The sequence below is a fragment of the Eucalyptus grandis genome, chromosome 1 (genome assembly GCF_016545825.1).
Source record: "Eucalyptus grandis isolate ANBG69807.140 chromosome 1, ASM1654582v1, whole genome shotgun sequence".
In the NCBI taxonomy this organism is placed as follows: domain Eukaryota; kingdom Viridiplantae; phylum Streptophyta; class Magnoliopsida; order Myrtales; family Myrtaceae; genus Eucalyptus; species Eucalyptus grandis.
In genome coordinates, this window is record NC_052612.1 from 12,224,160 (window position 1) to 12,251,310 (window position 27,151).

The 27,151-nt window shown below is 39.2% G+C and overlaps 2 protein-coding genes and 2 pseudogenes across 2 annotated transcripts; 1 reads left to right on the forward strand and 3 right to left on the reverse strand.

The window, feature by feature from the left end:
- Window positions 1–6,603: 6,603 nt before the first annotated feature.
- LOC104441785 (thaumatin-like protein) lies at window positions 6,604–7,547 on the reverse strand. The gene has a single exon (XM_010055011.3). The coding sequence runs from the start codon at window positions 7,497–7,499 to the stop codon at window positions 6,822–6,824; it is 678 nt and encodes a 225-aa protein (XP_010053313.2). The 5' UTR covers window positions 7,500–7,547; the 3' UTR covers window positions 6,604–6,821.
- A 4,770-nt stretch (window positions 7,548–12,317) lies between these two features.
- Window positions 12,318–13,730, reverse strand: LOC108959231 (thaumatin-like protein 1). The gene is made up of 2 exons (XM_018872692.2): window positions 13,724–13,730; window positions 12,318–13,152 (listed from the first exon to the last, which is right to left on the reverse strand). Exons 1-2 carry the CDS (start codon window positions 13,728–13,730, stop codon window positions 12,470–12,472), a joined length of 690 nt encoding a protein of 229 aa, XP_018728237.2. The 3' UTR covers window positions 12,318–12,469.
- A 1,352-nt stretch (window positions 13,731–15,082) lies between these two features.
- Window positions 15,083–15,905, reverse strand: LOC120295436 (annotated as a pseudogene).
- Window positions 15,906–16,326: 421 nt separating this feature from the next.
- LOC120293161 lies at window positions 16,327–18,816 on the forward strand (annotated as a pseudogene).
- The last annotated feature ends 8,335 nt before the right edge of the window (window positions 18,817–27,151 follow it).

The following is a 27,151-nucleotide window of genomic DNA, read 5'->3' on the forward strand; positions in this document are numbered from 1 at the left end:
TAATTAGTCGATATAGAATGTTTCAAACATCAATAATAATTTATGTCTAAATAATTTTGTAGACGGTAAAAAAAATTTTTGTTAATTCAATTTTTTTGTGTGATTTAAGCAATCATTTCCTTAAAACCTTGAAAACAGACATCACTGTGAGATCTTTGTTTAGTTAAGACAAGACTAAGTCAAACTCACAGATGTAATGAAACTCCTTGCAAAAATGTTTCATTTAACTTTCAGTCAAGTGCGTAAAATTCGATTCTCCCATTAATCGCGGCGTTTCGGTTAGGTTTCTACATGTTTTTAAGTCTTCACCCTTATTCCCTGCATATTTTTAGGTCGAGATTGCAATGACTATTATCAAAATAGATCTCATTTCTTTTCGTTTTTTTTTCCCCGAAACCCCTCCGCAGAAAAATCTTAAAAAGATCAATAGCTCCAGAAATAATCTCTGGGGCCAAATCACAGTAAAAACGCACAAAAGAAGACAAAATAAAAAAGGTTAGGTTATTACATGAAAGTTTGTAATAGAGATTATTACAAAATTTTCTTCAGAAAATAATAGAGAGCATCGTCTATTTCCATACTTACATTGCACGTCTTAATGTAATAGTTTCTCACTCTATACCATTAGATTTCAACAATAGTTAAGAAAAAAATTAGAATAATTTGTAGTAGAGTAAGAAAACCTTCATTTAAAGTCATCCACCTCTTCCGAAAGAATCCAAATTCCATACATATGAAGTTTAATTCCATGTTTTATATTTTTTTATCTGTTACCGGATTAATGAGGCCGTGCTTGGAATATTTGAAAAGATTTCAAGTTTAAAACTTCATATTCGTTACCATTGATCGGGTTAATAACTACTCTCAACACACTTTTATGCTTGTTTAATTTAGATTAATCAGATTTTGAATTTAGTAATTGCACATTAGACGAGAACGTTCCGTACATTATAAAATACATAATTTTCTTAATTAATTTTTTTTATAATGAGTAACACTGAAGTACTTGAAAAAAAAATCACGCTAAAAATAGTTAAACATATTTTTGGTGCATCCTGAAAACAGTGGCAAACTGAAAATGCGGAAATTGATTTTCAAGTAAGATTGACGACACAAATAATTTATTTTATTTTATTTTGTTTTACAAGGGATCTTTAACAAAAAGAAAAATCCCGATGGAATTAAAATTATATTTACAATGTCTATCTATTAAATTCTCATTTTTCATTCAACTCAATGTCGACTAAAAACTACTTTTTTATTGAGTGAATTTTAGTTCTGACTTATTGTTTCTTTGCAGAATTTACAATGGATGAACTTTGACTTATTTTAATCTTAATTACCAGGAATGTTCATAACATGTATATAAATGTTGACACGTAATTACTTTTCGTTGCGTGAATTTTACTTATGACTCTCTCTTTTTTCTTTTTTTTTTTAAATCTTACGGTGCATGCACTTTGACATTTTTTAATCTTGAGCACTTGAAATTTTCATAAATATGTACAAACGTTCACACCAAAGTTCACAGATATTTTTTTTTCATAATTTTCAGAAATTTGAAGTAGATATAAAATTTTGGCAAAAAAAAAGTTACTTTGATTTCGTCCAATCAAACACCCCTTAAAACAGATTGCTTCACCAAATAGATTTTACCTCCAAACATGGTCTTTGACACCGCATATTGAGATCAGTTTTCCATGGTCAAAACAACGATCCAATCAAATGGTGGAGTAGTGATCGATATTAGGATGTTTGAAAAAAGACAACCATCTTCTACGTGCGTGTCCTTGTTTGAATACCCATGTAAAAGTGTCAATCTTAGTCCAGTCATATAGCACTTAGATTGCTCATAATTTCTCATGTAGCAGAATCGATAAAGTGGGCCCATTGTGAACATATTTTCCCTAGTTGGACAACATTGACTAAGTCTTGTGGATTTTATGTGTGTGGCGAATAATTCCTCTTTCCATCATGAATCACTATTACAGGTGCTCTCATTGCCTTTTATATACCGAATTATCAAGAATTGTCAACATAGACTTTTTTTCCTAAGTAAAGTCGTAATAACAAACTCTTTCTTAAGAATTATCCCTAACAAATGACACATGATACTCTAATTTGCAGTAGATTTATTATTCTCCTTACAAAGAGTACTTCTTTTGCACTCTCCACTCACTTGCTTCCCATTAGGATTTGTACTTGCCTCAATCAATCAATACTATTACTTGTGTTCAACCAAAAACATAAAAAGTATTGGTTCTTATAGCATAAGTTTTGATGAATTTTAACGTTGCAAATTAGCAATTATTGATGATCCTAACATTTTCTGTAGCTCTTCCCATAAAGTATTTATCTTTTGGAACATTTTAATTATTTTCTCTCAATATCTCCTTAATGGATTGCCTTTAAAAGTGAGACGTGGAACTCTAATGTATAATAGATTAATTTGCAAGGAGTATTTTTCTTGCACTTTCCACTCAATTTGCATTTACCTAGGATCTGTGCCTGTATCATTCAACACCATGAGCATTGTTCGAATACGTGCTATGAAAATGATATCTCGCAAATGACAAAGTTGGCAATACACGTAAATATATTTCTCCTTCAAACATGGTCTTTGACACCGCATATTGAAATCAGTTTTCCATGGACAAAACAACAATCCAATCAAATGGTGGAGTAGTGATCGATATTAGGATGTTTGAAAAAGACAACCATCTTCTACGTGCGTGTCCTTGTTTGAATACCCATGTAAAAGTGTCAATCTTAGTCCAGTCATATAGCACTTAGATTGCTCATAATTTCTCATGTAACAGAATCGATAAAGTGGGCCCATTGTGAACATATTTTCCCTAGTTGGACAACATTGACTAAGTCTTGTGGATTTTATGTGTGTGGCGAATAATTCCTCTTTCCATCATGAATCACTATTACAGGTGCTCTCATTGCCTTTTATATACCGAATTATCAAGAATTGTCAACATAGACTTTTTTTCCTAAGTAAAGTCGTAATAACAAACTCTTTCTTAAGAATTATCCCTAACAAATGACACATGATACTCTAATTTGCAGTAGATTTATTATTGTCCTTACAAAGAGTACTTCTTTTTGCACTCTCCACTCACTTGCTTCCCATTAGGGTTTGTACTTGCCTCAACCAATCAATACTATTACTTGTGTTCAACCAAAAAACATAAAAAGTATTGGTTCTTATAGCATAAGTTTTGATGAGTTTTAATGTTGCAAATTAGCAATTATTGATGATCCTAACATTTTCTGTAGCTCTTCCCATAAAGTATTTATTTTTTTGGAACATTTTAATTATTTTCTCTCAATATCTCCTTAATGGATTGCCTTTAAAAGTGAGATGTGGAACTCTAATGTATAATAGATTAATTTGCAAGGAGTATTTTTCTTGCACTTTCCACTCAATTTGCATTTACCTAGGATCTGTGCCTGTATCATTCAACACCATGAGCATTGTTCGAATACGTGCTATGAAAATGATATCTTGCAAATGACAAAGTTGGCAATACACGTAAATATATTTCTCCTTCAAACATGGTCTTTGACACCGCATATTGAAATCAGTTTTCCATGGACAAAACAACAATCCAATCAAACGGTGGAGTAGTGATCGATATTAGGATGTTTGAAAAAAGACAACCATCTTCTACGTGCGTGTCCTTGTTTGAATACCCATGTAAAAGTGTCAATCTTAGTCCAGTCATATAGCACTTAGATTGCTCATAATTTCTCATGTAACAGAATCAATAAAGTGGGCCCATTGTGAACATATTTTCCCTAGTTGGACAACATTGACTAAGTCTTGTGGATTTTATGTGTGTGGCGAATAATTCCTCTTTCCATCATGAATCACTATTACAGGTGCTCTCATTGCCTTTTATATACCGAATTATCAAGAATTGTCAACATAGACTTTTTTTCCTAAGTAAAGTCGTAATAACAAACTCTTTCTTAAGAATTATCCCTAACAAATGACACATGATACTTAATTTGCAGTAGATTTATTATTCTCCTTACAAAGAGTACTTCTTTTTGCACTCTCCACTCACTTGCTTCCCATTAGGATTTGTACTTGCCTCAATCAATCAATACTATTACTTGTGTTCAACCAAAAAACATAAAAAGTATTGGTTCTTATAGCATAAGTTTTGATGAATTTTAACGTTGCAAATTAGCAATTATTGATGATCCTAACATTTTCTGTAGCTCTTCCCATAAAGTATTTATCTTTTGGAACATTTTAATTATTTTCTCTCAATATCTCCTTAATGGATTGCCTTTAAAAGTGAGACGTGGAACTCTAATGTATAATAGATTAATTTGCAAGGAGTATTTTTCTTGCACTTTCCACTCAATTTGCATTTACCTAGGATCTGTGCCTGTATCATTCAACACCATGAGCATTGTTCGAATACGTGCTATGAAAATGATATCTCGCAAATGACAAAGTTGGCAATACACGTAAATATATTTCTCCTTCAAACATGGTCTTTGACACCGCATATTGAAATCAGTTTTCCATGGACAAAACAACAATCCAATCAAACGGTGGAGTAGTGATCGATATTAGGATGTTTGAAAAAAGACAACCATCTTCTACGTGCGTGTCCTTGTTTGAATACCCATGTAAAAGTGTCAATCTTAGTCCAGTCATATAGCACTTAGATTGCTCATAATTTCTCATGTAACAGAATCGATAAAGTGGGCCCATTGTGAACATATTTTCCCTAGTTGGACAACATTGACTAAGTCTTGTGGATTTTATGTGTGTGGCGAATAATTCCTCTTTCCATCATGAATCACTATTACAGGTGCTCTCATTGCCTTTTATATACCGAATTATCAAGAATTGTCAACATAGACTTTTTTTCCTAAGTAAAGTCGTAATAACAAACTCTTTCTTAAGAATTATCCCTAACAAATGACACATGATACTCTAATTTGCAGTAGATTTATTATTCTCCTTACAAAGAGTACTTCTTTTTGCACTCTCCACTCACTTGCTTCCCATTAGGATTTGTACTTGCCTCAATCAATCAATACTATTACTTGTGTTCAACCAAAAAACATAAAAAGTATTGGTTCTTATAGCATAAGTTTTGATGAGTTTTAATGTTGCAAATTAGCAATTATTGATGATCCTAACATTTTCTATAGCTCTTCTCATAAAGTATTTATCTTTTGGAACATTTTAATTATTTTCTCTCAATATCTCCTTAATGGATTGCCTTTAAAAGTGAGACGTGGAACTCTAATGTATAATAGATTAATTTGCAAGGAGTATTTTTCTTGCACTTTCCACTCAATTTGCATTTACCTAGGATCTGTGCCTGTATCATTCAACACCATGAGCATTGTTCGAATACGTGCTATGAAAATGATATCTCGCAAATGACAAAGTTGGCAATACACGTAAATATATTTCTCCTTCAAACATGGTCTTTGACACCGCATATTGAAATCAGTTTTCCATGGACAAAACAACAATCCAATCAAACGGTGGAGTAGTGATCGATATTAGGATGTTTGAAAAAGACAACCATCTTCTACGTGCGTGTCCTTGTTTGAATACCCATGTAAAAGTGTCAATCTTAGTCCAGTCATATAGCACTTAGATTGCTCATAATTTCTCATGTAGCAGAATCGATAAAGTGGGCCCATTGTGAACATATTTTCCCTAGTTGGACAACATTGACTAAGTCTTGTGGATTTTATGTGTGTGGCGAATAATTCCTCTTTCCATCATGAATCACTATTACAGGTGCTCTCATTGCCTTTTATATACCGAATTATCAAGAATTGTCAACATAGACTTTTTTTCCTAAGTAAAGTCGTAATAACAAACTCTTTCTTAAGAATTATCCCTAACAAATGACACATGATACTCTAATTTGCAGTAGATTTATTATTCTCCTTACAAAGAGTACTTCTTTTTGCACTCTCCACTCACTTGCTTCCCATTAGGATTTGTACTTGCCTCAATCAATCAATACTATTACTTGTGTTCAACCAAAAACATAAAAAGTATTGGTTCTTATAGCATAAGTTTTGATGAGTTTTAATGTTGCAAATTAGCAATTATTGATGATCCTAACATTTTCTGTAGCTCTTCCCATAAAGTATTTATTTTTTTGGAACATTTTAATTATTTTCTCTCAATATCTCCTTAATGGATTGCCTTTAAAAGTGAGATGTGGAACTCTAATGTACAATAGATTAATTTACAAGGAGTATTTTTCTTGCACCCTCCACTCAATTTGCATTTACCTAGGATCTGTGCCTGTCTCATTCAACACCATGAGCGTTGTTCGAATACGTGCTATGAAAATGATATCTCACAAACAACAAAGTTGGCGATAGACGTAAATTATCTTGAAACGAAGTTGGTGGTTTAATCTTCCAAATGCAAGTAGAGTAAGTGGTAAAACCCATCGTTACACGAGCGCGGCCTGAAGCCTTTATTATTTATCTACAAACAATAGTCTCTTTTATCCAAGTGTCGCCCTCGCTCTGCACCTCTCGATTCCAACATCCCAAGAAGAAAAAGGCGAGATAGCTATGGATAACCCAAAGAAAAGGGAATACTAAACAGTCATATAAATTGCTCGATTAAGAGCGTCTAAAGATGTTCATTTATTCAACTCCTTAAACATTTGTTCTTGCCTCAGCTGCATACATAGAGGAGCTTGAGGCAATACACTCGTGCAAGTACACTAGCTCAAACTAACTTGAGCACCATTATTTCGGCATAGGGTCTCCTATAGAGTATTCCCTACGATTCCGCTCTTACTTCAAGGACAGAACACAACCTTATAGTTGGTTCCGCCAGGGCAGGTGAAATTGCTGGTTTGATCATCCTTAGGGTAACTGTAAGCATCGGGGCACCTATCCTTGAAGAACTTGGAGAAATTCGTGGGCCCGCAGCTTCCGGAGTAGCAGCAGTACTGGTTGGTCCTGAACACGGTGCAGGGGTTGTTGCAACCGCCGGGCGCCTTTAGCCGGGCAGGGCACTGGCCATTGATGTCGGCCGTGCACTTGATCCCACGGGTGCACCCATTGGAGTTCGGGCTGAAGTCCATGGGGACGTTGAAGCCGTCAACCAAGGAGATGACAAAGAAGTCCATGCCGCCGAACTGGTTCAGCGCATACTCGGCCAGGGTGTTTGGGGGCTGGCCGTAGGATGTGCACTCACGGACGCCGCCACAATCGCCAGTCTTGCACTTGCCTTTCCCGGAGGCATCAAATTGGCAGTTAGTCCGGGCCCAGATACGGGCTTGTTTCGTACCAGGGCTCACGTTCAAGCTCCAGGACTGGCCTCGGTCAAGCTGTTGGCCACCTCCTGGGACCGCCGCAGCCCAGACCGTGTAGGTGCAATTGTTCCTAATATTGAAAGTGGCAGCATTGGCGCAAGTGAGGAAGAGGGAGAGCAAGAGGACGGAGGAAATGCAAATGGCATGGGAGCGAGCCATGCTTAGGGTTTGCTCAGAACTTGGTTTTGTGTGATATGTGATAGTACTTGTGTACTAGCTTGGTGGGTAATGGAGAAATGCACGAGGGTTTATATAGGGGCGAGCGTAGCTAGGGATTGGCTGAGAGAGGCCAACAGGTGTCTCTACATGATTAGTTGATCGAATATCAGATGGGGTTTGATAATGCTGTCCTTGGCTTGGCTCCAAGTCAAGTCAAGAACGAAGATAAAGCCTCCACAATGCACACAGGCTCATCTGTAACCGGTCAACAATTTTTACCGTGCGAGTGCTTGAGAGCTTTATCATCAGGGAGCGGCTAATGGTTTTGGCAATTATCCATCATTCAGGCCCTTCTGCTTAGAAATTTCAACCAGTCTTTGCTATAAAACAATGAGCTCAATATCTGAAAATGAGGAAAAGGGATTAGAAGCTGAGCAGAGAGAATTAGCAGGTGAACTTCTGCAAGACAAGTATGTGAGTTGCAGCGTACCATTTTTAATTTAAGTATCTACTTGTTATTTGATAATTACTTTAAAATGAAAATCTTGATATTGTCCCCTGATGCAATTTCACTATGTCGATCAAATTGTTATTTCGAGTTTTGAATTGATAGAGATTATATACTTCTTTATCATACATGTGTCCATACTAAAGCCCTATTGAGAAATCTCTCTCTAACGTGGGATTGTTGGAGATAATGAAGCCATGTGACAATCATATCAATCTCATGAACTTTATGGAAGAGCTTGATTTAGGAGTTATCCATGATAATTCAAAATAGAATATACAAAAAAAGAATTGTAATTGACATGGTAATAAAATTTGCTACTCTTTTGGTGGTCTCAACTTCAAGCCCCATTGAAGTTAAATCCTAAATTCACTGGGCCAATATTGAGGGAATGTGCCCTTAAGATCACCCAAGGAGTCGGACGTCTCGTTAAGGAACGTGAAAACTAACTCGGACAATACTTGATCCCACTACCAAAAAAAAAATCACTATATATGGTCATTTCAAGTATATTCATTCATTTTAAACTCGGTATTATTTAATTATATATTTCCCAAATTTATGATTATCTAGATATTTTTTAATTCCTCTTTTCGAGATATTAAATAAAATTTAAGTTTCTTCGTCGAACGGCGATCACTCTCCAATATCGCAAAAAGATTGAATTTTCCTAGACAAAATAAATGTTATATATGGCAAATCACTTGAAAGTTATTTTCGCTTAGTTATTTTTATTTTTTCTTTTTTTGGGTCTTTCGATGATGCTATTGGGGAGGGAATTATTCTTGGGGGATCGATATTCACCATCAAGAAGAGTCCACAAACGTTATTGTCAAAGTCTTGACTAAGAAAACACGACGCAGAAAAAATCAAAAGCAGAAGAAAGAGGTGCAATCACGTGCTTATGCTTGTTAATCTCACAGGTAGAGGTGTTAAAATGGGTCACAAACCCATTTATGACCCATTTAAATCTTAAATGGATCATAAATGGGTCACTTGTTTATAACAAAAGATAATTAAATGGATTTCACAATTATAGGTGTAAGATAGGTGGGTCTTAATTGGGTTTTTAAATGAGTTGGGTTGAAAACTCATCTTTAACAAAAACATTATAATTCCTCCTTCTCTCTTCAACTTTATAAAAATCCAAATTATAATTTTTTATTTTATTTTCTCTTTTCTTTTTCTTCCTTTTTTTTTTCTTTCTTCTTTTTTTTTCTTTCTCTTTTTTCTTTCTCCTTCCTCCTTCCGGTCGCCGGCACGGCGACGGCCGGCGACCGGCCAGGCGAGCCTCGAGCTCGCCGGATCCGGCGAGGCGGAGGCCTCGCCGACGCCCGGCGAGGCTTGAGCCTCGCCGATCCGGCGAGACTCGAGCTCGCCGGCGTCGGCCGTGGCTCGAGCCTCGCCGATCCGGCGAGCCTCGAGCTCGCCGGCATCGTCGAGCTCGCCGGCGTCGTCAAGCTCACCGACATTGGGCAAGGCTCGAGCCTCACCAGATCCGACGAGGGCGAGCTCGAGCTCTCGGCGTCGGGCGAGCCTCGAGCTCGCCGGCATCGGCGAGCTCGAGCTCGAGGCTCGCCCGTGGCCGATCGCCGGCCGTCATCGTGGCGGGGGCCGACCAAAGAAGAAGAAGAAGAAGGAGAAGAAAAAGAAAAGAAAAAAAAAGAGAAAAAGAAAAGAAAATTATATTTTAAAATAAAATAAAAATAATTAAAAATTTAATTTAAAAAATAAATTAAATTTCGATTTTTTAAATAATTATTTTAAAATTTATAAAAATTGTCCATTAAATTTATATTGTATAAAAATTTTTAGCAATACAATTTTTAAAAAAAATATATATATATATATATATATATATATATATATATATATATATATAAAAGCTTGGAAGTATTTTAATAATATAATCTTTAAAAAAAACATGGGAATAAGTTTTTCTAAATTTGTTCAATATGAAATTATTTTATTAATATGAGTTAGGTCGGGTCGGGTATGGGTTGGGTATGGGTCGGGTTGGGTTTGGGTCGAAAAATTTACATTAAACATTAATGGGTCATAAATGGGTTAATGGGTTAATTTGGGTCGGACCATTAATGACCCGACCCAACCCACCCATTTAACGGCTCTACTCACAGGACAAGTCGCAAGCACCCGATACGATTATTCCGAGGAATCAAGAGAGGTGCGATTTCGACTGGGTGGCATGACAATGAGCACCAATTCATGTGCGGTGAGCACATTATGTCAGTTCAATAGTTAGCACGTGAGAATTTGCATTTAATGACATATTTATTTCGTGAAAATTAAATAATTTATACGAAATAATTTTTTAAAAATGATTGTTTCTATCACTTTTAAAAATAAATAAATGAAAAATATTTCTACTGTCACGAAAATATTTAGAAATATTTTTGTTAAAAATAAACATATCTTTCATTGACTAATTATTTTAAGTGATATAAGTAATTATTTTTAGGAAAATATTTTTCAAACCATTCAATTTTTACAAAACAAATGGAGCCTTATTTCCTTCCTTTCTTTTATTTCTTTTTGTGGTTTTTCTTCTCAATATTAGGGTGAATCCCCAGGGGATAATTCTTGTACCTAAGAGTAGATGAAAGAAAACTATTTTCATGTTGGGTTTAAAGTCGACGAAGAAGCTTTGTTATCAAAAGTCACCTTTGGCTGAACATCGGATGAAGAAACTTTGTTATTATTCTTGCACCACCAAAGTATAACTTTAAATCTTATCGTGGAACGAATATCTTAATCACGATGGTATAACTAATGACATTAAATTCACATCAGCAAAATCCGTTACTAGAATGGTAAAAAAGAAGAACGATGAACGTTTTATAAAAGGTATAGAATCCACTTGAGTTGAAAAAAAAAAAAAGATTTTTAATCTTGTATAAGAGTACAAAGACCGCTGATGTTATAATCCCAAACCCATTCGATGCACAGAAGGAATTCACTGATTTGAGTCAGACAATCAGTTTTTTTTTTTTTTTCTAAGTTTGTTTTCTTTTACACCCTTGATTTTGTGTTCTAGGAAATAAGTGGGCAAGTACACGGATTTTAAACAAGACCATGAGTCTCGCTGGATGCCCGATACATGTGAAGACGTATCAACTTCAGTGCTTCTCCATGTCCAACTATGCCTAACCCAAGAGACAGAGAGGCGTCATTCTATCTACAGGAAAACCTTATCCTAAGAAAACGATTTGAATTGAAAGCGAAACAGTTCTTGAGAGCATCCATCCAATGGGTTTATCCTAAGGAATCAACATGCATACCTTTCAAAAATCAATTTTAAATTTTAAATTGAAAAATAAAGGGATTTCATATCTATATAAGAGTGTATGAATCCTCTAAAGAGGTGATGTGAGATAATTTTAACACATATGATTTCAACTTATGACTAGTCAGCATGATAACAACATTATGTCAATTCAATAATTAGCACAGCAGCTTTTGCACTTGTTTTCAATTTTAAAAATAAAAAAAATTGAAAAAAATATTTAATATTAGTAACAACGATGACCTGTGTCCATGTCAACAATTTTTGGCCAAATGGATTCCATTAGCTAAATGTAAAATTCTTTAGAACTAAATGGGCATTATTAAAGGATTTATAACTGAATTAACAAAAATGAATTTCGTGACGTTTTGGACAATTTTCCCCATTGGAATTGACTCGCTTATTTAAATATTCAATCGCATTCACCACACCGGCTGGTTCTCCCTTGGAATCGAGAACCAAACTATTTGGACACCAGTTCCCGATTTTAGAAACCAAGAACTAGACCAATACTTCTTGAAACCTGGACTAAACCACCAGTCCGATTCAGTCTAGGCCGATTCAGTTTGAACGGTTTTTGACTTGGGCATCTGTCTCTCGGTAAACCGTAGGACAGCCCCTCTCGTTTCTTATTACTAGCCTTTCCAATCCGTGATTTCAAAGGTAGCTAGAGTAGGCCCAATTACTGGATGGACTTGGGCGGGCTGAATTTGAACTTTGCCCAACGAAGAAACCAATGCAAAAAGGCTTGGTGGCCTTAGACCGATCGGCCGAAGATCGATATCCAAGCTCACCCAATTGCCCCGCGAACTCGTCGGGTCCGTCCATCGCGAGCCCCCGATTAGGTCCATTTTTTCTCTAAAACCAAATTAAACCCATGCGCACATCATGAAACACGAACCGATATTGAGTCATGACCAACTTGTCAAATCTCCAAAATGGCAAAGGCAATCTCTTTCATTTAGAGGATGTTTTTATAGCATACCGAAGAATTGAAAATAATACGGGTATAAACGAGAGGAATCTTAATTTGCGTTGCGTATAAATTGTCACCAAAGCTATTAAAGTAGTGAAGGGCAAAACCCCTACAAATTGAGCTCATGAGCTACTTTCATTAATTGGCCAACACTATTTTTACTCTACGTAAAATTTTGTCCCTTATGGGCAAAATGTGACCGTATAGTTGGTACCACCTGGGCAAGTGAAGGTTGCTGGATCATCTCGTGGGTAGCTAAAAGCATCCGGGCACCTATCCTTGAAAAATTGGGAGTAAGCAGTGGAGCCACAGCTCTCGGACGCATCGTTGCAACAATACTGGGCGGTCTTGAACACTGTGCACGGATCGTTGCACCCCCCAGGGGCCTTCAGCACCTCTGGGCACTGGTTGTTGATGTCATCTGAGCACTTGATCCCCCTGCACGCACCGGTGGTGGGCCTCAATTGCATGGGGATGTTGAAACCGTTGACGAGCGATATGTCCAGGATGTCCCGACCGTTCTGGCTCGAGTTGAACTCTGCGACGGTGCTGGGCGGGCTACCGGAGCTTGAGCAGTCCAAGAGTAGGTCGCAGTCGCCAGTCTCGCACCGGCCCTGGCCGTTGGCGTCGAAGCTGCAATTGGTCCGGCCCCATATGCGCCTTGTGGTTGTGCCCGCGCCCACAGATAGGACCCACGTCTGGCCACGGTCAAGCCTGCGCCCGCCACCAGGTGTTGCCGCGGCCCAAACAGTGTATGTGCACTGATTGACAACCCTAAAAGTAGCTGCATCTTTAAAAGTAGCTGCATCTGTAAAAGTAGCTGCAGCAGAGGGGACGAGATTAGGGACGGAGGCCGAGTATTGAGCTCATATAGGTTCTTGAACACTTGACCGGGACACAAGTGCTAGAACCGCTTGAAGAAGAGCCATTTTTTCCATTGAGCTCCCCTCGCTGATTATTTTGACTCGCAGAGAGGGGGTCTATGTAGATTGAGGAACCATAGACTTGGCGTAAGGAATGGGGAAATCGACGATAAAATGCCAGTGAACTTTCCCAGAAATTTCTGTGCAGACGATCGTGTCAAATGGGGGACAAACCACGAGTCAACGAATGGATATACGCGCCTTTCGCGGAGGCCGCGTAAGGACCAAGGACTAAAGAGATCGAGAGAGGAACTTCTCTCAGTTTGATTTAGTCAAAGCACATGTCATCGATAGAAACTAGAAACCCGTGACTACACGGCATCACTCTTTCGGGTTCGTCTTCCCACCCACCACTACGTGCGCCAAAAATTTAACTCCGCTCTTGTCGGTCGTCGGATTCAAGGTTCGTTGAATCTTGCGTCGGTGTCCGATCTAAAAAATGTCAATGTCGAGTCTTTCGAATTTGAACTCGGCAAGTTCCCTTTGATTTGATTATATGCATGGAAAATTTACCCGGCATTCTTGTTAGTCGTCAGATTTTTTTGTCACAGTCGACTATAGATCTTGCGTGGATGTCCGATCTAAAACTTGTCAACGTAAAATGTGAACGCAGTAAATATGCTTTGGTTTTGCTCATGGCGAAGTAGATTAAGCCCTTCCTTTCCCTAAAGATATGATCACTGAGAATAGATAATAATCAACATGTCCATTTAAAGGATAAAATCCCAAATACATTTCACGTGAACAACGCCATGTTAATTATTTATCTTTGTTAGGTATAATTTGTCAATATTTCATAAGGATTTTGTCAAAACCCAACTAAAGAATATTTGTTACTTTCAAAGCACCATCCCTCTTGTGTCATGTGTAATCAATATATTGAAAATAGTCACCAAAAAAAAAAAAATTTCTTATTAGATGTGATAAATGAGTGATCTAGTTACTGCACTCATTGACAAGATCCATACTAGAATACCCATATGAACTTGTGCAGCCACATAAATCATAGACGTACTTACTCATAAGTTGGTTTACTTGTCTAGGGTTCTATGCAAAAGTGATCCGAGAGCAATAATTAAATAATCAAATAAGTAAATATTGCGATTTTGAATGCACTACCTAGTCTAACGATATGCACAATCACCATTAATTGATGCTTTATTAGCAAATTAGGCTTCCTTTTATTTAATTTTATGTTAGGTCCTCTTGTTGCACCTTCTAGGGAACAACCACAAAAGAAAAGAACAACTCAAAACGATTCAGGCTCCATTTATATTATGAAAAATGAATAATTGAAAAAATATTTTTTTAAAAATAATTATTTGTATCGTTTATAATAATTAATTAATATGCCATGTTTTGAATATCAACAATAATTTATGTCTAAATAATTTTGTAGAGGATAAAATATTTGTTGTTAATTATTTTTTTCTTTTTTTGTGATTTAAGCAATCATTTGTTTAAAACCTCGAAAGCAGACATCACTTTGAGACATTTGTTTAGTCAAGACAAGACTAAGTCAAACTCGCAGATGTAATGAAACTCGTTGGAAAAATATTTGATTTTACTTTCAGTCAAGCACGTAAAGTTCGATTCTCCCGTTAATCGCGGCATCTCGGTCGGGTTTCAACATGTTTTTTAGTCTTCACCCTTATTCTCTGCATATTTTTAGGTCGAGGTTGAATTGACTATTATCAAAATAGATCTAATTTTTTTGGCTTTTTTTCTTTTACTGAAACCCCTCTGCAGAAAAAATTAAAAAGATTAATAGCTGCAAAAATAATCTCTGAGGCCAAATCACAGTAAAAACGCAAAACAAAAAGAAGACAAAAACAAAAGGTTTGTTTATCACAAAAAAGTTTGCAATAGAGATTATTTCAAACCTTTTTCAGAAAATAATAGAGAACATCGTCTATTTCCATACTTACATTTGTTAGGGCAGAACACGACCCCATAGTTGGTTCCACCAAGGCAGGTGAAAGTGCTGGTTTGATCATCCTTAGGATAACTGTAAGCATCGGGGCACCTATCCTTGAAGAACTTGGAGAAATTTGTGGGCCCGCAGCTTCCGGAGTTGCAGCGGTGCGGGTCGGTCTTGAACACGTTGCGGGGGCCGTTGCACCGCGGGGCGCCTTGGTAGGGGGGCAGCCATTGATGTCGGCCGTGCACTTGATCCCACGGGTGCACCCGTTGGAGGTCGGGTGAAGTCCATGGGGACGTTGAAGCCGTCGACCAGTGGAGATGTCAAAGAAGTCCTTGCCGCCGAACCGGTTCGGCGCATACTCGGCCGAGGTGTTTGGGGGCTGGCGGATGATGTGCACTCGCGGACGCCGCCACGGTCGCCGATGCGGCACTTGCCCTCACCGGGCTGCATCAAATTGGCGGTTAGTCCAGGGCCGAGATACGGCCGCTGTGCGGGTGCCAAGGCGGCGTTTACGCTCCGGGGCTGGCCTCGGTCAAGCCGTCGGCCACCTCTGGGAGGGCCGCAGCCCGGACCGTGTAAGGGCAATCGTTCCTAATATTGAAAGTGGCAGCATTGGCGCAAGTGAGGAAGAGGGAGAGCAAGAGGACGGAGGCAATGCAAATGGCATGGGAGCGAGCCATGCTTGGGGTTTGCTGAGAATTAGGGTTTGTGTGATTTCTCTAAGTGATAGTGCTTGTGGAGTAGTTTGGTGGGTAATGAAGACATACATGAGGGTTTATATGGGGGCGAGGGTGGCTAAGTTGTTGGAGAGAGGCCAACAGGTGTTCCTACAAAATTAGCTGATTGAATATTAGACGCGGTTCGATAACGTCGTCCTTGGCTTGGCTCGAAGACGAGTAGACGAGTCAAGAACGAAGATAAAGCCTCCAGGATGCACGGACCAATGAGAAAGTGACGCGTCAGCGTGCGCCAAGTCAGCGTGCGCCCCCGTCCAATGTTAAAGTGACGCGTGGCTCTACGTGTGCGCCATGGACCCACTGGTTTTCTGCACAAAATATATTATTTTCCCTTTTTTATTTAAAAATTTACGGCCCTTTTTTTTTTTTTTTTGGTCGCTAATTTACGGCCCTTAGTAGACTTGCTGTTGCTTTTTCTCTCCCCTCTCTTTTGGAGTGGGCCTGCACGCATTAATGGCGCTTTCTCGCTTCTCCTTTCTGAAGAATGGATACCCCCACGCTGCAGCTTCCCTTCCCTCCTTTCTTTCCTTTTCCATTCAAAATTTTGGGTGAGAATTCGCTCTCTAAGTTGCTTTGCTTCTCCAGCCGGCTCCAGGGCTGGGTCGTCTCCGCTCTCTAGCCCAAAGCACGTTGCTCCTCCACCTTGCTCCGGCGCTGGCTCATCTTCGCTCTCTGCCCCAAAGCACGTTGCTTCTTCGGCCTGCATCGTTGTGTTCCTTCTCCCCTCTGCTCCGGTGTGGTTTCCTTGCGCAAGACGGCGAGGAATGTTCTTGCTGTAAGTCGTAGACTCCAAGCAATAAGAAGTTCCAGCTCTCTCCGATTCAGCTTCGGATCTGCTACATTCGCGGCTCATAACAGTGAGTTGATTTGGCGAATGCTTGCCGCTACCGGCTGCGTGCGGCGATGGAGGTGGAGAGAGCGAGTGGAGGAAGGTGATGGAGGCGTCATTCGGAAAGCTGGACGAGGTTGGAGGAAAGGAGGTGGACGCATCGATCAGGACGGCGGGGTCGACGGCGGTGGTGGCGGTGGTGGGGAAGGAGGAGGTTGTGGTCGCAAACTGCGGGGATTCGTGAGCGGTGTTTTGTCGTGGCGATGTGGTCATGCCCTTGTCTGTTGATCACAAGGTGAGCTCTCGCTTTGTGTTTGTTCGTTTCCATTGAAGCTGTGGAGCTCAGGGGATCTAATCTTGTTCTTCTTCCCCCCAAAAGACACTTCATTTTTTTTAATTTTTTATTTTTTTGGTAAGAGCAAAAGACACTTCATTTATTCAGACATTTTGCCAGAAATCTTGATCTACAAGTCTTATCCTTTTTGTCTACTTCGTGTCGTTTCTAGGTTATACTTCCAAAAGATCACTTGGTGTACTTTCAAAGGTGCTTAATTTATTAGGTTGACTTTGGGGTCATGCTTCGCAGGGTGGACATCCTATGATTAGGGGAACTTGCTACACTATGGCATTCTCTGTTTTTCGTTCATGGTTATGTAGACAGGCTGAAGCTCATCTTGCCCTGTTGGTTTAATCAGTGAACTAGAATTCATCCCTGTGATCTTTTGTGGTCAGCCACGCATTGTTCATTCTGCAATTCTTTCATAGAACACTGTTGAAATCACTTCAGGTCGCCACGAACGGGAAATAGCTAGTGGTGCCCCATCGCAATATGGCATGTTACCGGGTTGATAAATGAATGCAAACCTTTGAAAGCTCTTGCCAATACTTTTATACCGTCTCTTCTTCAATGACATGTCTATTTTTTGATATTGAAATAGTAACAAGGTCTTCAGCCAGTGAAAGCGAGTAAAGTCATCTTCATATTGAAATGGTACAATTTGAAACGTGGGAAGATTTTCCTGAGCAACATCTTTAGAGCATTTGCCACAGTAGATACTCAATTAGTTGCCAATGCTAAATTGGTAGCAGAATAAATTACTTGAGCTAAAGTGAAAATAGTTACGTCCTGTCATGCGTCATACCTTGAGTTAAATCTTTTGGATTTCGATTAAAATGGCTTACTGATCCCCTGAATAGCCTGACAGGCCTAATGAGAAGGAGAGAGTGGAAGTAGCCGGCGGAAGGGTCACAGATTGGAATGGATCCTGTGTCCTAGGCGTGCTTGCTACATCGAGGTCAATTGGTATGTGGAACTTCATCAATCAAATGGCTGTAATGACAGACTTTATTCAATGCTTTTATGCATGTAATGTTGGTTTCCAATTGCACTGATTACTTCAGCAAGTGCTAAGCAAGTCGAATTTGTGGTTAGCATTAGTACTATTGTGGTGCCAAACCTCTACTTGAAAGGAACATATTGAATCACTCGGATACTAGATTGGTAACAAGTTGTTTGAGTGCACCTTAGAATTGGTAACTGCAGCCTTTCGACATGTACTGAAACAATGCCGGGGGCGAATTACCAACAGGGATCAATAACCAACACCTCTCATGCAGAAGTTTTAGGTGGAGACTGGCTTTTTCTATTGTATTGTGTGGTGTCTATATCTGATAGCGGCGTTTACTTGCTACAGGGGACTATTATTTGAAGCAATACGTGATGGCTGAGCCAGAGGTCACGGAAAGCAAGAGAACAAAGTTGGACGACTTCCTTGTGATAACAAGCGATGGGTTATGGGATGCACTCTCTAATGTGGTTGCCCGCCAGGTCGTGAGGAGATGCCTCGACGGACATATAAAGAGGAGGTTCCCTAAGGAGTTGAGAGGAAGTAACGCCACCGAGGTGGCTGCAATGCTAGCTAAACTGGCTGTGGTTCGAGGTAGCCAGGACAATATCAGTGTGAGTGTGATCGAGCTGAAGAAACCAAACTAGTAAAATGTAAATAGGTACTCTGCAACTGAGAACGTTTCTTTATGGCCAGTGTTGGGCTAATCAATGTTCATCTTGTATAATGACTTCAAGTTGGTATTTAAATGCCAGATCCTTAATGATGAATTTTTTTCCCAAGATTGGCAATTACAACATCAACATTGTGTTGGAGATTGTTTTATCTCTACTTGTGACAGATACTATCTCTATATCCATCCATTAAGTGGAGTCCACTTGAGCTTACTACTTTGCGACAATATGCCAGTCTTGTTCAATTGGTAAACTTGAGAATGTTGAGTTCGGGGTACTGGTGGTTCCCAACTAGAAAAGATTATGAAAATAGATTATGTAGACCCAATCTTACTTTCTGGTATACAGATCCTCTGCATGCATAATGAAAAAAGAAAGTAAAGAGGAGTGCAGGAAATTCATGAACAAAGTCAACATGGGAATAGCTCTCTCCAAATGAGCAAAAGTAAACTTTCATACCTTAAATTCTTCAAGAACCGAATAGACACAACTCTCTTGCAGAAGGCTATATCCTAATAAACACAAAAATTGTTGCAAAGCTTTTTAAAAACACAATCATAAGAAGGAAAAGAAGGAAAAGTTCAAGAAACAAAAAGGACTCCGCAAACTATAAGGTAGCCCTTTGCTCAAAAAAAAAAAAAAAAAAAAACTATAAGGGGCCCTTTCTTTTCTCAGTTCTCAACAAACCATTCTTTGGTGTGGCACATCTCAGACTCTTTCTCTTTTAATCGGCAAAGTCGAGGGGAAAGAGGATGAGCAGTCGTTTTATAATGTCTCTTCACTCCTTTTGTCCTCCGATCCTCACCCTTATTCAGCTTGGAAGCAGGTTCCAACATCATGAAGCGAAGATGAAAATTTTCAAAAAGAAAGAAAGCGAGAACTTTTTGAGGTCGTATCCAACAAGTATTGCTACACAATCCTTTACATCCCTGAAACCCCAGAAAAACTGTGCAATTACTTATGAAGCTGGAGTATCTTCCTATGCCATAGTGTAGCTTGAGATGGAGATGTCCGCTTGAGGCGAAGCGTGGATGTACACAAACTCAAGGCTCTTCCCTGAAGGTAAGGATTGGATCCAAGAAGGGTACACATACGAGTCGCCGGACTTGGTTAGTCCCCACAGAGGACCGTAGAGCTTGGAGATCAACAGGTTGACATATTTCAGCGTCTTGTCCAACTTGTCGGTCACCACCGTCAACTATCTGTGGTAAGTTCTCCCGTTGGCAGTCCATGACGCTGTTGGCTTCTGCTTGGTGGACAGCTCGTTGGAAGCTGTTACTGGAGTCAAGAAGGCGACGGCAGATGAGCGAGGTAATTGAATCACAGAATTAATCAAAGAAAACAAGGGAAGGCAGAGGAAATTGTACCAAGAGCGGGACTTGGCTCTGCCATGGCTGCTTTCGGCGCAGGAACAACCACTCCATTGAATAGAAACCCATCCATCAGATGCCGAAATATGTCAAGACATTGCTTTTGTCTGAAATAACAGCAATTTTCAAAGATCAAATACTTGGAAGGAGCTGACCGTAACCGCCATGACCACCACTCAACCGGACTAATATGCCAGGGAATGGAGCGTTGTTGTGAGTAGCAGGCTCCATTTGCTTGTAATTGTCTCTTTGATCAGCAAAGTTATCATATGCATCGGGGCCACCGACGATAGCACCAGTGATGAGATTGGGTTCGCTCGCTTTGCAACTAAACTAGGTGGCATAACCGCCTCAGCAGCTCACAAAGGACGAATCCTCCTTAATGGACACAATAGAAGCCGCCCGATGATGGACCTGCCTTGGGTAGTTGTTCCCATACCCGATCATGTAGCTCGTGGCTCTGGGGTTGTCTCCCAGGATATAGTCCACCTGCATATGTTCGACACTCATGGCCAGAATATTATCCCATTGTATCTTGAGCTAAGGAAAAAAATTGAGATTTTCCGAGCACAAACATCGAATTGTCACGTTTTCCTCGACTAACTGATTGTATCAGTGACTAGGACACGATCAGAAAGATTGTATTACCTGAGATTTTGCAAAGGAGAGGAGTTCTGATGGTTGAATGCTACCGATGAGCATTGCAAGCTTTTGCCTGAGGAAGAACAAGGAAGGTATAAGTCATTGCGATCAGCTAAAATGTAACAATAACAGGGAAGAACAAGGAAGGCATATGATCCCTTCCACAAAAAGCACCGGGATCACCAACCAGGACTCTCGCTTCTTGAAAACCTTGCTGCAGTGACCTAACAGCTCGAGAGGGGTCAACAGAGAATGGACTTCAAAACCGTTCGTCATAGAAGCCACTGCAGTAAGTCACCCCAAACATGAAGATGGCTGGTCAAATCCATCATTTGACTGTATCTTCTTTAACATCGTCAACATCTAAGAAACAAAACCAGGACATCAAGGTCTGCACATAACTGACTTGCACGTTTTCATTCCTTTCAACTCCCATCGATCCAGCATATTGACGTACGCTTCAATATTGTTCTTTTACCAGTGCCCCAGCATTCTTGACCTATCAATCCAGCATATTGATGTACACTTCAACACCAAGTAAACTAGCTCCACGCAATTATTTGCAATCAAATACACAGGCAGAAAAATGGTCCAGCCCAAAGTACTGAGGACGTAGCCGAAGCTCTTAAGGCATTCCTCGAGCTGAGCGAGGTCGCTGTGGTTCTTCTTGAAAACCTTGTTGCACTAACCTAACAGCTCCTCGAACGACACGGCCCCAAACGACATGGAGTCAAGCAAATTGAGATCTGTTGGGAATTACTGATCCGAAAAGCCGGATTCGACACTAAATCGAACCCTAAATCAATGCGGAAGACGAAGCCGGGAAAACACGCATCACCGATCGTAAAGCACACCACGGATTCAGCGTACCTTGTTAGCCACAGATTAAACACCAACGCTGAAGAAGAGGAAGAAATTCTGGCCCCGTTCGATCTGATGATGACTTGAAGGAGAGAAAACAGTGCCTTGAACTTACTGTTCTTTTTGGAGGAAGAGAGAACGCGCGGGGGAGAAGACATACGTTGAATTGTCAAACGTTATCTTCTCTCTCTCTCTCCTCCTTTTATACCTCTCCCCTTCCACGGGCCCTATTCCCGTGGGCCGGGGCCCCCAGGCCCACAGGCGGGCGGACGGCCAACTCGGGCCCATCTCATAAATCCATCATCTCCCACTCGCACATGGTGGTACAAAACTAACATGGGCGGACAAGCCCTACTCGGCCTCATTAGAGAAAAAATCCATCATAGACTTTCTCTTAACATGGTGGGTCGAACATAATCCTCTTTTCCTCTATTCAACATTCATACCGGTGAATAATCCGTGCGACAAAGCATACTTTGAGAGCTCGTTGCCATACATACGTTAGGAATACATAGCAGCTCATAATGGGCATCACTTCTGAGTAGATTTAGTATGCAGTACCCTAGATCGATCGATCACATTTTATCTCTCTTGATCTCTTTTAAACAATGATATATTTATTGTATTCACAATTATGATTATCACAAAGACAGTCATAATTGGTTAACCGGTGAATACAAAACTACAATGTGATTCTCCAAAATCAATCTTCTTCTTTCTTTCAAACTCTCAATTTCAGTCCAGCTTGCTTTTCTAGAAATGCCCCATTAGATCGAATCAAACTCATGATCATTGGCAACATCCTAAGATAGCAAACACTAAATAGAAATCTTGAGAATAAGTAAGAGTCATGAGGGGACTAAGAAGTTGAGGAACTCTCTTCCTCAAGAGTCTCACACGACATAAAAGTTGAGATCAAACTTTTGCCACTCTTATTGGTCGTCTCTTGCATACGTAGTATGAAATACGTATTACGGTATTAACTCCTTTCCCATGGAGCGTATGTCTACACCTTTCAATACCGTACAGATGATAGTTTAGACATACCCAATGTCTAACTTGAGTTCACGTATCTACTCATTCACTAAATTCATCGGAACTCACATCGGCATCATAGGAGATAAAGTAAAATATGTGGGGTATTTTACTCTCGGACATAGTAAGTATTATGTCCTCATCTTAACATCCAGTTAAGGCGACATACGTGTTTTAAGCTTGAGCTCTCAATTATCACCTAGATAATAAGCTTAAAAAACAGTCTCATCTCTATTTATCACACAAGTAAATAGAGGCGTACCCGTGTGAGTGGGCTAATCTCATCTGTCCGACATACTTCTTCTAACTTAAAGTAATGCACTGAGCATTAAGATGCATAAAAGATCAAACAAAGATTCATAGGCATTAATGATGAAAACACAAATTCATCAAATGTGAACTCTTAGGGAAATTACAATATTCAGTACATCATCCTCTACGCAATCCTAGAGATTTCACATGGCCACAACACACATCTCTAGGTATTGGCTTTGTCATAGGATCTGCTACCATTCCATGCGTAGTATGTACTCTAAGTTCACATCTTTTCGTGCAATTATATCCATAACAAAGTTATACTTGGTATCTATATGTTTGGTCTTGCCATGATATTTTGGATCTTTAGTGTACACTTTTGCTGCTTGATTATCATAGTTAACTAATAACAAATCTGCAGCACTTCCAATAACACCTAAATGATCCAATAATCTCTTAAGCCAAACATCTTCTTATATTGCTGCTGATAATGCCACGAACTCAATTCCATCGTGGACAAGGCTATATACTTTTGTTTCTTACTGCTCCAACACATGGTGCCATTATTCGGTAAGAGAACAAACCTAGAGGTAGATTTCCTTTCATTTAAATCTCCTCCCCAATCAACATCAGAATAGCCTTAGAGTTGCAGATCCTTTCCTTAATAACTCAGCATATAATCAGCAGTTCCCTTTAGATACCTCAGTATTCTCTTAACGGCTTTCTAACGTGCTTGACCTGGATTAGATTAGTATCTACTCACCATTCCAACTGCAAAACATATGTCAGGTCTTGTACACATCATAGCATACATAAAGCTTCCAACAGCACTAGCATAAGGAACATGTTTCATTTGTTCCTTCTCTTGTGGAGTCCTTGGACACAGTCTATGGCTCAATCCTTCACCTTTTGCAATAGGAGTGTCAATGGGTTTACAATCCCATATCATTCAATTCAAAATTTGGAAGACAACCAACTTTTGATAGTATTGACTAGCTCCATATTGCTTCCGGCAATTAGTATATCATCAACATATAATGATATGATCACAAATTGATCCTTGGATCTTTTGATATATACACAATGATCCTCATCTATCATTGTAAAGTCATATGCCATTATGGCATTATGAAAACGTATATATCCTTGTCTTGACGACTGCTTAAGGCCATATATCGACCCCCAAAGTCGACATACCTTTTCTTCTTGGCCTTTCACTATGAAACCAACAGGTTGTTCCATATATATTTCATCCTCTAATTCTCCATTGAGGAAAGCAATCTTTACATCCATTTGATGTAACTCAAGATCCATACTAAACACTATTGCCAGAACTATGCGAATCAAGGCAAATTTTACTATAGGAGAAAAAATATCTTCATAATCAATTCCTTCCTATTGATTATACCCCTTCGCCACAAGGCGAGCCTTATGCATTTCAATCGAGCCATCAGCCTTTCGCTTTTCTTTGAGAACTCACTTGTTCCCAATGGCTTTGCGTCCTTTTGGAAGATCAACCGGTTCCCGGACTTGGTTTGATTTCATTGACTCCATTTTCCTATTTCATTGCATAAATCCATTTCTCCTTACTAGGGCAATTTAGAGCCTCATTAATATTTCTTGGCTCATCCTCATCTTGCGGAGCAACCATAAAAGTTTCCCTTTCAATGTCAAAACATCGACGGGGAATACTTTTGGCGACTTGTTCACCGTATGGGAGATTGTACACTTAGCACATCATTCCCATTATGCTCCCACTTGGATTAGGTAATGATGATGTCGTCACATCAGGTGGTTGCAATTGAGAATGAGTTGAATTCAATTCATCACATCTTATATTACTCCCACTTGGATGAACTCCATTAATATCATAATCTTAATCCAAGGTTTCAAATAGGAAGTAATCTTCCCTATTTCGCCCTTCTTAGGAAATTCATCCACTAAGAATGTGACATCTGTGATTCAAATTCAGTTATTCTCCCACTTTCCTGCTCACTTACGAACACATACCCTTTTGAGTGTTCGGAGTATCTCATTAAAATACTCTACTTTTATATGGGACTCAATTTCCCAAACTTGTGAGAGGACATATGAGTATAGACAGCATAACCCCATGGCTTAAGTAAACTTAAGTCCGGTTTCTACATATCCATAACTCATATGGAGTGAAACTAAGCTGATTTGGAAGGCACCCGGTTAAGTATTTAGGCAGCAGTTAACAACACATCACTCCATAAAAGTGATATGTAAGTTAGCATACGCCATCATGGACCTAACCATTTCTAGTAGGGTTCTGTTTCTTCTCTCTGCAACACCATTTTGTTGAGGAGTATATGGAATAGACAACTGTCTTTCTATTCCTTTTTCATCACATAATTTTCTGAACTTATCAGATAAATATTCTCAACCTCGATCGGATCTAAATACCTTTATTTTCCTGTCTAATTGATGTTCTACCAGGTTCATAAACCTTCTAAAACAACTTATGCTTCAGATTTATGAGAAATCAAATAGACATATCCGAATCAAGTAGAATCATCTATTAAAGTGATGAAACAAACAGCCCCTTGCCTTCCTCTCACATTCATTGAACCACAGACGTCCAAATGGATTAAATGCCGAGGAAATTAAGCTCTTTTACCTTTTCCAAATGGTCTCCTTGTCATTTTCCCTACTAGGCAATGCTCGCATATGGACAAATCAACTTTTTCAATATTGCCCAACAAGCCCTTTTTGGCTAGTCTTTTCATATATTGTTGGCTCATATGACCAAGTCTAGCATGCCATCATATTCACATCATTATCATATAAGATAGAAGACGTGAAACAAGGGGATAACATATTGACATCATCACAGTCAACATTTAGTACAATAAAACCATCTAGAAAGTGACCACAACCATAGTAGTTTGTATCTAAACACAAATCTACACATTTATTATGGAAGTTCATACCAAAACCAAGCTTAACCAACACTAAGACAGACACTAAATTTCGGAATTTCTAGAGCATATAGAACATCAAGATGCGTCCACCATGCATGTTCTATTGGTCGGTGCCAATTCCTTTACATCAGCTCTAGAGTTGTTTCCGATATGGATCCACTCAGTTCCAGTTGGTACTCGTCGGAATTCCACAAAGGATCCTCTATCCTTTGCTACATGGTCTGTCGCTCATGAATCTACATTCCACAAAGGATTGGATTCAGCCAATAATTCAGAACTTGACACATAATCAAAGTTCTCAAATGTACAAGAGGTGTATGCCTTCTTTGGCTCACGACAGTCGCGAGCATAGTGACCCTTCTTGTCACAGTTGTAACATTTCACCCTTGACATTTTCTTCAATTGAGGACTTTTTCCTCTCTTGTGTTGGTTAACTCTTGATCTCTTGTAATAAGGACTTGATCCTTTGCATTCCCACATATTGAACGAATCAATACGCTTGCGCTTAGAGCTCAAAACTCTTTATGAGCTAGAACCAGCATTGCATATATCTATTCTCAGCTCACATGCCGTTAAGCGGTCCTCTACCAGCTTAAGGTGGCGCACAACATTCTCAAGATCTTCCATAACATGGTCAAGAGCTTCTAGTGCTTCTTGCTTTTCCAGCACATATTGAATCTTCATATTCAATATTTCACAATTGTAGCCGTTCAAATCAGCAATTAAATTCTTAGTTCTTTGAAACCATCGTCCGAACACATCGAGACATACATGCCGAATAAATAATGCCTATCATTTATGCATCCCTATTTGCATAGACCCATCATATTAATGAATAATTTTAAGTAAGGCTTCAGAATCAAAAGGTCACTACGTTTCCAATCATCCTCCAAAATCCTAACTTTAAATTATCATTAATATGATTGTCATATGCAAAATCGATTCTATGAAGTTACAAAAACTTCTATAAACTACCTGACTAACTACCCACTGCCAATCGATATGAATGAAAGCAAATATTATCTAACATCCAATAGAATAACAGAGCTTTCACATAATACAACTAATATATCGGTTGCTACATTAACAACAATCGAGGTAGTAATCATTACATAATCAATCAAAGAAATAAATAGGGAATGTCCATTCTAATCTATCAGTCAAAACATCTGAGAAAACTGAAGGTACATTTGCCAACCATGGAAAAACTTTTGGAGAGCTCTCATGTCGCCACCAAGGCGCATTCACTCTGCGCCACGTAGCGCACAATCTAAGGGTTGAAGTTTTGGCCAACTCAATCCTATAGTACTCTCTTACAAAAGC